The sequence below is a fragment of the Taudactylus pleione genome, unplaced genomic scaffold, assembly GCF_031769625.1.
Source record: "Taudactylus pleione unplaced genomic scaffold, aTauple2 ptg000244l, whole genome shotgun sequence".
In the NCBI taxonomy this organism is placed as follows: Eukaryota; Metazoa; Chordata; class Amphibia; order Anura; family Myobatrachidae; genus Taudactylus; species Taudactylus pleione.
In genome coordinates this window covers 5,748,776-5,761,573 of record NW_028284646.1, presented here as the reverse complement: position 1 = coordinate 5,761,573, position 12,798 = coordinate 5,748,776, and the positions used below count along the sequence as shown (strand labels likewise).

The 12,798-nt window shown below is 37.5% G+C and overlaps 1 protein-coding gene across 1 annotated transcript in view; it reads right to left on the bottom strand.

Annotated features, from left to right (window-relative positions):
* The window catches only part of CSMD1 (CUB and Sushi multiple domains 1), a 1,974,400-nt gene extending 1,962,215 nt beyond the window's left edge, over window positions 1-12,185 (bottom strand). The window contains exon 1 of the mRNA XM_088479751.1: window positions 12,119-12,185. Coding sequence (XP_088335877.1) covers window positions 12,119-12,185 — 67 coding nt within the window. The remainder of the gene's footprint in view (window positions 1-12,118) is intronic.
* Window positions 12,186-12,798: the final 613 nt, after the last annotated feature.

The following is a 12,798-nucleotide window of genomic DNA, read 5'->3' as shown; positions in this document are numbered from 1 at the left end:
GTGATATTGCCTGAATTCGCAATGCGAATTCAGTCGATAATATCACACTACAATCTGCATTCAATATGCGGATTGTAGTAAATAGATCCCTTGGACTGCTAGCTGAAGAAGGAGACCGAATACCTCTAGGGAAAAGGGTAGTGTGAGTGTGAAAAAAATCATACGGTGTGTGTGGTATCCCGCAACTTCAAGGAACCAATTAATTGGTTTGCTGTTGCTGCTGAGACTACTGCAGCCATATTGAGCCCACAATTCACCAAGCTCATCTAGGGCACATGCACAGCCTGAAGTGACAGTTACAGAGAGAACAGTTATGGTGCATACACACGGTCAGATTTATCTTCAGATCTGAAAGATAACGATTTAAAAAATCGTTCAATCGTTCATATCTGAAGGAAAATCTGACATATCTGACATATCTGTCAGATGAACGATTAGAACGATGCGCGTTCCCGATGGGCCGATAACGATATCTGACATCTGATGTATTTGCAGTCAGACTTGGACGATTCCATTAATTTCAATGCAGTCAAAAATCATTCAATCGTTCAAATCGTTCACATCGTTCATCTGACAGATCGGACAGATCTGACAGATCTGATAGATCTGTCAAATCTGACCATGTGTATGCTCCATTAGTAACAGTAAAGGAGCATACACACGGTCAGATTTGTCAGATTTGTCAGATTTGTCAGATGAACGATTTGAATGATTTTACCAAACATTTGAACGATTTGAACGATTGAATGATTTTTGACTGCATTAAACTGAATGGAATCGTCCAAGTCTGACTGCAAATACATCAGATGTCAGATATCGTTATCTGACCATCGGGAACATGCATCGTTCAAATCGTTTATCTGACAGATCTGACAGATATGTCAGATATTTCAGATTTTCCTTCAGATATGAACGATTGAACATTTTTTAAAATCGTTATCGTTCAGATCTGAAGAAAAATCTGACCGTGTGTATGCACCACTACAGTTGAGGCTGAGCTGGACAAGGAGGTGCTGGGTGCTCTGCACATCAAGGTGAGAGGGAGAAAGACAGCTCCATGACTTGGCAGTTGGATTACACACTGCCGCTGAGATTAAGTAAAAATCAGTGAACAGAAAAAGGAGAAGTGTGAGGAAACAGCATAAAGCAATAAATAGATTGGGCTGCAAGCAACCCAATAATGGGTGCAGGGTGTGCAGTGCACACGGGCCCCTGGGTCGAGTGGGGCCCACACTGCACACTCTGCATTCATTTATCAAATACATACTGTACCTCTTCAGAGTCCTGCATCTGCGGTAGCATCTCTGTACAAATCACCTGGAAAATAGCTGCCGTGGGCATTTTCACAGAATATTGCACTGGCGCAGTAAGGAAATCGCTGGGAAAATAACTGCTGCGCCATTTCATCGTTGACCTGTGCATGCACAGTAGACTCTGGCATAGCATTAGAGTCTACTCTAGTGCACTGCCGGCCCCAACAATCTGGTGCAGGGGCATATTAAAAAGGAGGAGGCCCATGTGCAGTCTCCGACCGGGCCCCCCTCCTTTTTAAATACACACCTGCACCAGATTATGGAATAAATATTATTGCTATATTACATCTGGACTGTGTTGCATCTCTCTGTATCTAAGGAATCCTTGCACCTTTGCTGGGGTGTGACTGTAGTGAAGAGCTGTTGCTGTAAGAAGACTTCCCACCAAGGAAACTCTGATTTGTATGCGCATGACACAATTATTACCCTCACTACTTTCGGGTTTCACATGTGTACTATTTAGAAGACAAGACCCTGCAGGGGTGTCAGATAATAGCCAAGGGCTGGTTGATCCTTGGGAGGGGTTGGTTTACATTATGGCAGTGGACTTCATGCTCTGTGTCTCCTTGCTATAGTGTAAGCCCCACATGCTGGTTAAGCACGGTGCTGGTTATAGGAACATAGGGGGGACCCCACATACCAGACCAGGCTGATTTGTGCAGTGCTTCTCCCAAACTTACCTGTCTCAGACAGGTCTATTGTCTGGTCTATTTTGATGTAGATTTTTGGTCAAATTCTAAAGTGACCATTAGTAAATCTCTGGTTTCTACAGTACTGTAGTCTATGTAAAAGTATTGATGGTAGGTCCAATGTTCTAAACTATTCAAAAGTAGAATTTTTGGTCAATTTGACATAGATTTTGACTTTGGTAATTCTCCGATTTGCAAACTCTAAGGAATATCGACCTTTAGTTACCCCTTTGTGTTACTCTGCATGACTGTATATTTGTCCCTGTTTCCAGTTACATCTCTACATAACTGACATGTCTGTCTCTGTGAGTGAAACTGTTTCTCTCTGGTATAAAGTGATCAGAGAAAGTATCAGGAATGATTTAGGAAGGGCATGAAGTAACATGGTGCAGGGTGACTATTTACTTGCTGGAGATGAGGCTCACTCATGCAATCATAGGATGGCCATCATAAGGGTTAGCTGCTATCTCATAAAGTCATGAGATCCCTGCACATTAAGAGGCATTCATTGATCATTTGACTTAAGGGTGCTGCTGTGTCACCTAATACCACCTACATTACATTCAGGATGTCTGCCTGCTCACTGCTGCTTACTTGGCTGAATGTGAGTCAGGAGACCACAATATAGTAGGTCCTATCGTGACCTGCTACTACTAATGTGAGCCTCTGTCCTCTGATCCAGACTAAGTAAATCTTACTGACTGCTCTGAGGCTTGTTTACATTTGTATGTGAGTACATTTTATGACACATCTCTCAGATGTAGCAGTACACATCCACTTTAATGTGCACTCATAGGTGTTGCTTTCACAATCTCCCTGAAATGCTTTTTAAAAAGTAGGCAAGTATGGTGTGTGGGTGTGTTGGTGTGTTTGCATTGCATTTCCAGGTAGAGTAGAGGGAAAAGGGAATGCAGTCTAATACTTGTCATGCCCATTCCGTAAAATGCCCATGTCATATAATGGCAAACACTGTCTCACTCAGATATGCAATACAATTCTGATTTGTGTCCACAAAATACTGCAAAAGTAATTTTAAAAATAATTACTTTTACGCTATTGTATTTGGATATGTGTTTTATAAATATTTACTTTCTGATTATTATTACCACGACTAGTGGCTCACTCTGACTCACTCTCTCCCTCATGGAAGATGGCACTATGCTATTATTTTAGCCACATTTGTCTTAATCCAGCTCTGCCTGTAACTATAGCTGTCTGAGTGTGCAGGGAAACTCATACAAACATCATGCAGACAAGGCCCAAGTTGTAATTGAGTCCATGAATTCAGCACTCTGAGGCAGCAATGCTTTACTCTGTGCCACCTGAGATACTGAAAAGTGTCAAGAAATCTGACATTCAACACCTAACACAACAAATGCTGTGATTACGGGGAACCAACATTTGTTTTAAGTGTATTTATCAAAAAATTGCACTGTTTTACTGTACCTGCATTTTCACTGTTTCTGTTGCACTCATGACAAATATACACTACTAAATATAAATGAATTTTACTTCTCATCTCAATACTATGCTAATATATGTTTTTTTTCTATCATCAGTATATTTAAGAAACATAACTTGTCATAAAATGAAACATACCCATTTTACCGAATATTCCAGTATAAATCCTACTTCAGTATATGCAGCATTACATCTATTCATGTTAAGACCACTTAAGCCCACCTGCTATCCATATATTTTCACATTTCCCACTATATGCATCATGACTACACAATTGGTACTCTTGCAGAGTACATATGCTGTAGAAAACACAATATATATGTCTAATGCCTCAAGAGATTGTATCTTGGGAAGAGGGCTTTTCTAGACTCTATGAGAAAGAGCACCAGCATCACCTTAGAACAGAATATTCACTGCATGTGATGACAGCTACAGATACTACAAACAACTTTCCTGGTGTTGTTAAACTTCTCTTAAAATACTGTAGCAAGTTTACGATCTACACAGAAATAGAAAATTAAATTTTTACCTATACATTTAATTTCAGCTATTTAATTTTATGCATTTTTACTTATTCTAATTTTAAATAGTTTTTGTTTAAAACACAAATGTCACTGATGTAAATATTTTTATTGAATACAAATTATTATTAGCATTACAATATAGCAACATTAGTATATTTACTTTGCATTCTGGTATTTCTGACATGGAATGATTGCTTACATTTTTATTTGTCTTCAACAAATTCCAACAATTTGACACAATTAAGTGACACAAACATAGAACACATATAAATCATAGTTTACATATTTACATATACAAACCAGAGATTTAATAAGCTACTTACTCAGCATGTGTATGTTTACAGGTCACATAAAAAAATTACGGTGTCTGATAAAATGTAACCATTAACTACCTAGGAGGGTATCCAATTAGCCATGATAATGATAAGTTTTCTCCGGGAAAAAGTTTTTGGACCATTCTCCCAAATTTGCTGCTTATCGCATGTTTGTGCACTTACGTCTATCCTATTGCAAAACCGGAGATAACCAATTTGCACGATAATTGTTGCATGAATGACAGGTGAAAATCAGCCTGTAAACTAAGGTAGGGTAATGGTATAGAAGTGTGTTAGCGGCGATATTCCAAGGGATCGGTCTACTTAAATTGTGTGAAATTGTTGTTAAATATATATTTCTCGATCAGTTAAAAAATTATAGAAAGCTATTTTTTTTGGCCAAAATAAATCCTAATGCTGTAGTTAAATTAGGGGTACTTTAAAATGGATGTATATTTTTGTGTCATTTCAAAATGTTTTAACAATACACCTGTCACTTGCACCTGCAATGTTTAAAACACCTGTCCCATCCATACAGGCCCCCCACATACATGTCCCACTACTTCAAACCCATTTTTTTTTAAACCAGAACACTTTTTAGCTTATTCACCCTTTAAATTATGTCATTATTGGCCAAATTAAGATAATTGAAAAATAATTTTTGCCTAATTAGTCATTGGGGAAGGTGTCCCAGTGGTTCTGCACCAAGTCCCGACATATTTTGCAAAAAATATGGATTTTGCACAACTTATCACCTGCACAGAGGTTGTGAAAATAAATTTGTGATAATTCCTATACCAGTTTTTGCATATGCAAAAACCGTGGCTAATAGGATAGCCTGATAACCATTTTTGGAGAAAAGTTTTCACTGGTGAAAACTTCTCGGAGAAAAATGGGTTATCGGGGCTAATTGGATAACCCCCCCTAGTCAGAACTGCACTGTTACTGTAGCCATACTGTTCATATGAGTCTATAGAAATGTCTTATTTTTGTTTTCACTATTTTAACCACATTCAAAAATGTTTTATTTTAAATCTAATATTAATATTAGTTTTCATTATATCCCTTTACACAAATTGACACTAAAAGTATAACAGAAACTCATATGATAATATTTTTCTTCCATTCCTAGCAATTAAGGTTATAGTGAACATTTCTTTAATTGGCTACTGATTCTGTCTCCTTTTTCAGTTTCCATACAATGCTAATGCCATTATGAAGTTATTGCCCACAAAGGAGAAGGAAAAGACAGATGAAATAAAAAACAATTAGCTTTAGAACAAATTGCAGCCTGATTTGCATTGGATGTGCAACAGTAGTTGTCTATAGTTTTGCCTGTGCATCAGGTCTTCTTATTTACTATAATGGAACAAGGCGGTGTTGCGCTAATAATCTAAATATTGGAAATGTTAAAGGACTAAATATGGCAGAAAATCAACAAACGACTTCAAGACATCAAAAGTAATAAAAGAATCATCATTCTTTACACAAATTGCATTAGAAAATTCACCTAGTTACAATACAACATATACTAAAAAGTTGCAATTCTTCTGCAGAAGTCTACACAGACTAATCTAATATACATATATAAAACCTCTTAATATGCATCAAATGATGTGTACACATAAATAGCTGTACTAAAGACTACATAAAGCTGTCTTGTTGAAGGACAAAAAGATCTCACTGGATTGTAATCCACAAAGATATATAAGTCTTTTGTTGATTTTCTCCCATATTTAGTCCTTTAACATTTCCAATATTTAGATTATTAGCGCAACACCGCCTTGTTTCATTTTTGGCTGATCACCCCTTGGTGGTCTGAATTGGGTGTACACAGACCCATAGGTGTGTGCAGCTGTTTTTTTGGTTAATTATAATTAACTTACCAGCGCCAGTCTGATCATTTTTGTTGTTTGCGGTTATTCACTATAATGATACATTCTTTTAAGTGATAATTTGCCAATTTATGTTGACATTTCGGATCTTACTCAGAGTTACATGTAAGAGCAAGTTGCGTCTTTCTTCATCCATAACTTGCTCTTTTTTTAGTAGCCATGAACGTATTTCTATTCACAGCTTGCACATCTGACTCCCTACAAGGGGTTGAGTCAAAGGTTGGAGGGAGAATTTAGACATTGCAAAAGTACATTAAGGGCGTGTTATGGGCATGTTGACGTGAACTGCAGCCAAGATGGCCTGAGAAATGTTGCATATGCTCCTTGTAACAATTTGTCTTGCGAGTACTCAAACCCAAGTAAAAGTTACAAGCTGAAGAAGATGCCAGCTGCAGGCTATGACTGATTGGTTAAATGTGTCCAAAACACACATATTAATGCAAAATGAAGTTTAAGAACTGCACCTGTGATTTAAAAGATTACATTATAATGAAGGCTGATTTGCAAAAAATAAGTATGTTTACTGCTCAGTTTGGGAAAGTAAAGGATAACCATATGTTTATTAGTATTTATTTAAATAACATTTTGTGCTTATGTTTATGTTCAACTCTAAATTAGGATTTAGTAATGGGTTTGTTTGGAAACATTTATTGAAGATACTGATAACAGAAATATTGAAGACTATGGGGTCTATGTACTAATAATCGCGTAACTTCCACAATTATTCATCCATATTGTGGTAGATATTTTAATTTTTAATTAAAATATCCCATCTATGTACAAATGGGAATTTGCAGGGACAGCGGCTGTGGTAACCACTGTGTTGGCAAGTTATATTCCCCACATTACATAGAAATTTGTGAAAGACTTCTTTGGGGAAACTGACACTGCGCATGCGAACAGTGTCAGTCTCTGCTGCCAGCCGGAGGCTGCAGGAGAGAGATCATAAAATCTCTCCCCTGCTCTTAAGACTCTAAAGGTTTAAAGTAGAGATGAGCGGTATGGATTAGTTCGGATTTTCCTTCCAAATTCGGATTTTTCCCACCAAAAATCCAAGAATGATGATGTTTGTCCATAAAAGATGACGTTTTGCCTCTTTCTGAGACCTGATTTTTGTCGGGAAAAATCAGAATTTGGCGGGAAGATCCGAACTAATGTGAACCCACTCATCTCTAGTTTAAAGAAGTTTACATAATCTGAAGAAGGCGTAAACTGACGAGTTCAATCTTTGAAAAGCATCACTTTTTGGAGCTTGGTACATAGGGGTCAAATTGTAGTGCCAACTGTAATAATGGGGACTGTGATCTGCAGTGCTAATTAGCACTCTGTGAAAACTCCTGCATTGTGCTCTTAGTACATAGTTACAATTCACAAAACTATGCAGAAACTGCAATTGTACTCATAATATACCAGTTTTTGCACCAAAGCATTTCAGCTTTTTACATATATTTCTTTTTTTCAAAATAACATTGAAGGAGAAATGTGATCCAATAATGGCACAGGCCACCCTTCTATAGAGGGAAAGATATTACTTCTGTCAAATGCAGAAAATGTAACCTGAAGTTATAAATAGTCCACAATTAAAAAAATAATAATAATTAATAGTTATTATTAGCTATAATGATGCATTTTGTTACATAAATTCTCAACAGTTACAGACAGTGGGGAAAATAAGACCTACATAAACAGAAACATATAAGGAAGCCAAAATAAATGCAGACAAAAGAAAAGTCACATGTAACATCATCATTAATTACAAATACCTTTGGAAATATTGTGGTCCTGCTGTTTTAAGTGATGTCTGGATAAGTAACATTTGGCCAACCCTAAGTGTACTAAAATTACTGACAAATCTATGTGTTCAGTGGTAATGATGAAAGGCTGGATCCCAATGTGTATTTTCACTACTGGAGCTGTTGAAGCTGGCTAATGATCCCATACCAGAATCATCATATAAACTCATAGGTCTCACTGAGATCAGGGAAGAGACTGATTAACTTGCACTAACTGATCCACCAGCTATTGAGTCTTTTGACACATGTAAATGCTTTATTTATAGGTTAAACTTTTTAAATTAAAATACACAAATTCAACATGTAATGAACTGGACAAGAGAAGAGACTGATATGCATCAATCACAAAAGGATAATGAAGATGACATTTAGTACTTGCCACACATATGATACCTTTGTTTTATAATAATTGACAGTACAAAATATTTTTTCTTTGATTGACTGGAACAGTTAACTCTTTTTAGATATGGTCCAAACTGCTTCTCACCATCTCTCATTTGTATGACTACTGGGATTATAAATCCCAATGTGCCTAAAGCACAGCTGCATACCCAACAGCAGTCTGTAAATGCTTCATGTTCAGAAGCTTTGTAAAGATTTGTAGCAGATGTTACAAAGCAATAATTATGCAAGTTTATAGTGTTAGTCAACTTCCAACACTGTTTTGCACACTACAGCATAAAATAGTGTTCATGATAATAATGTAATAATCTATTTACATTTTTGTGTATAGTTACTGCAGATGATGTATTTTATTCTTTGTTGAAGCTTTACATTACAGTTTCTGAGCTTAAGTTTCAAATGGTATACTCAAATACTGTATTTTGTCATGCATGTGGTCTGTTGTAGCAGGAAGCACAGTGCACTGTATAGTGTTCTGTTATCACAATAAAGAGAATACATCTGGGAACAATGTCATTGGGCAGCATGGTAACACAATGATTACTGTGCTGTCTCACAACACTGAGGTCTTGGGTTCAATTTCCACCAAAGCCCCATATGTGAGGAGCTGGTATGTTCTCCTCATGTTTGTGTGGGTTTCCAAGTGCATTGGTAGCCTAATTTGCTTCTGAAAAAAGTGTGTGAGAGTTTGTGTGTGTGTGGTAGAAAATATAGATTGTAAGCTCCGATGGGGCAGAGACTGATGTGAACAACTACATATTTCCTGAAAAGTGCTGTAGAATACAGTATATGTGCACTATATTAAAAACTGTTAATAAATAAGTACAGTTTCAGATACACAACAGTTTATAAATGCAAAATCCTAGATACACCATATCTATTAAACTATGTTAAGGTTAAGCTGAAGCAAACTTCCCAGCTGCCATTGTGCGGTCTTTTGCGGGTGCCCATCTTTGGCAAAAAATGGTTTCCTCAGCCAGAGACTGGCAGGCATTCTAATGGAATTGAGCCAATCATTGGAACCCACATGAGCTTTCACCAGAGACCAATTAAGGTTTACTACATTCATATCAAAGTGAACAAAGAAATGAATTGGTTTTCAGGCTAGTCATGTTTCAGTTGAGCACACAGCAAAGGCTGATTCAGAGATTCTAGAAAGCATACAGTATGTTTCTTCAAGAACTTTTACAGACCAAAGCAAGACCTGGGGTTAAAAGGCGTACTGTATGTCTGGTACAGAATTCACTGCAATTCCCAGGACATGCTGTGTTCTCTACTGTAATTTGGATGAATAGCTGTGTGAATTTTACTGCAACATTTTATTGAAAGCACAGAACAATTCAAAAAATAAAGAATGAAGAAATTAAAATATATATTTTTAGAAATAACTTTGCAGAAACAAGCTTGGATAGCATGTACACAGCCATGGCAAGGGGACATGGAAGGAATTCTCTAGGGACCAGCTGTTTAGGCTGCATTCCCCTCTGGTCACATGTCCCTCTGAGCTACAAGATGCTCTTTTGTCATTCTGTGGAGTTCTGGAATGTGCATATAGGTGATTAAACTGCTAGTGGATTATCACTTTTTACAACTAGCATGACAGGTGTAATCTCCACAATATAATTAGCCATTTGCAGGAACTTGAAAGTCATTTTACACCCACAGTAGAAGTTTTCTCAAAATGGATATTGAAAGCATGCACATCCTAAGCTTATTTGGTGATTCCACTGAAAGCCTACAGCTGTGTTCATGTTAAGAGATGATTACATGGGTCCCTACATAGAGTTAGAGAGATTTTACTGTATTTCAGTGGGAATAGAAATGAACAGAGAATGTAAGTATAAGGCAAATACACACACACACACACACACACACACACACACACACACACACACACACACACACACACACACACACACACACACACACACACACACACACACACACCTCTATGCATCAGCAGGCTGCACACAAATAGCTCATTCTTGAGATGTATTCAAAGCTTGTATAGAAAACATCACACACTTCCTCCAGCCTCTTCATTACCAGATCAGATTGCAAGGTCGCCTTCAGAGTAAACCCTGTAAACTAGTATTGATCTACAATCATGTTTGTGATTTCTTCCTAAACCCACTGTAATATACAGTGCTACAATGTGGTCACATGAAGTTTCAAAGTTTCAAACTGGAATCCAATTACTTTATTTACTAATAAAGCTAATCTTGAAGATATATTTAGCAGATAGAATGCAGCAGAAACACTGTCTTATTCTGCGTATCCATTAGTGTACAACTATAGATATGCATTTATTATTTTTTTTAACATAAAGCAGTTTATAATCTGCATAATTCTGGGATGTGTAACAAGCCTTATGTTTATAGAAATTATTCTGTACATCATAAAACAGCTAAAAAACATAATAGACCAATGACACAGACATGTAGTGTGTTCATTAAAAATATAGTTTCATTTTTAATAATTACATTATTACATTACATTATTATCTACATGTAAAGGCCAAAGTATTGGTGGCTATAAGTAATAGTGTACTTATAGCAGTGCAGATGAATATAAAATATGAGCCACTATAAGAGCATCATACACGATTGTTGGTAAGAAATGTACAACACACCTTTAACCTTCTAATTTGCATAGTAGTTTGACCTAGATTAGGTAGTAATTTATTAAATGCATTTTGCCTGCAGTGAGAGAAAGGTATAATTTGCCTGAATCTGTACATTTGCATTTTAGCATGGCCGTCTACTCTATTTGAAATGAAAAGATTTCTCTGTCATATCTGTAAAATATCAGAGGATATCCAAGAACTGCATCTAATAGAAATATCTTTATGAATCTTACATTACATATAGGAGCAAGCTCATTGCACATACATATGACATTACTAGGTGATGGATAATACAAAATAAGTCAACATTTTAAAGTCAAAAGACTTCCAGACACATGAATTCCCAGCTCAAACCTAGTTCATTTGGAAATTGAATACACTTACAACTCACCAAGCAGAACATACATGGAACAATGTATCAATTTTATGAAAATCAAGATGCAAAGGATGCATGGAGCCAAATGTCCAAAGTTACAGCAGTTTACTAGCCCCTTGTTTGGCAACTGGAGGGAAAAGAAAGTCAGTGCCATGGAGATAAATAGCAAAGACAGGTAACACTACCATATTCTCTACAGTTTTAGAACAATTACATAATACTTCTTCATCCACAATCTTATTGCCAAACACATAGTGATGGCATCACATAATGAATGGTGGCCATTGGCAACTTGTTACAAGGAATGTTCATCTAACAAAATATAGCTGGGTTATTGAATTCAACATCACTAGAGTCAAGTTGTAAATCCACAATAATGTGAATACCTAGACTGAACAGGTAAATGAAACATGATCTCATTCTGTTTCTTTCATTTATCTAACTATATTATTCTCCATTGAAGTACTCTAGAGTTACCCCATTCTTTATTACACACTGTACAGATCACTAAATCAACCCTGTGCTTGTCGTTTTCTTGCAATGGGCAGGCATTATTGCCAGTATCCAGGCTGATCTCTAATACATTCAATAAAAAGTAGGCTTGTTCTGTGTTAATCCACTAATGTACAACTTGAGGGCTACGACCCCAGCCATGTAGTCGCTACTTTGGTTGGCCAGCTGTACATGGAGACCTTACATACAACTATGTTATACATAAATCTTACCCTTAGCTGCAGTGAGGAACCCTACGCACACAAACAGCAGATACTTCAATTTCCCCAACGCAGTCATGACTGTATTTTCCTCACACATCCAAATGGCTTTTGCGGCGACAATTTACCGTTCCCAATAACTGTCACTAATGACACAGAATGAACCAAATAGCCAGAAAATCGAGTGATCCAGGTTCAAAAAGAAGGAAAAGAAGGACTGGCGGCAGCTGGAGTTGGCTCTCATGTCATAATGCAAAGCTGGGAGCCACTGCAGGGATAAGGCTGTCAGAGCTGCAGGATACTGCTGAGAGGAGACCGAGGTGCTGAAAGGACAGCGACTGAGGAGCCGGAGAGAGCAGCAGGGAGAAGAGATCCAGAGCCAGGGAAGGAGGAATTGCTGGGGACGAGAGAGAGAGAGAAGGATCGCAGCAGACACACTGTATGCTACCAGCAGAAGGAGCTGGACTCAACCATCACTAAGCACGAAGAGGGGAAAGCGACTGGAGCTGCACACAGACCTCCCCAACACCAGTCTCCTTACATTCACGTCTGCCCACCTCTGGACTACCCCACAAACTAGTCCTTTGTGCACGCAGTCATATAACTGACGGGATGTCAACCAGAGCTTGCGTTTCTTCATACATCAGCGTTCACCAGCGCACAGCAAATAGGTGCATGAAAAATAACATATG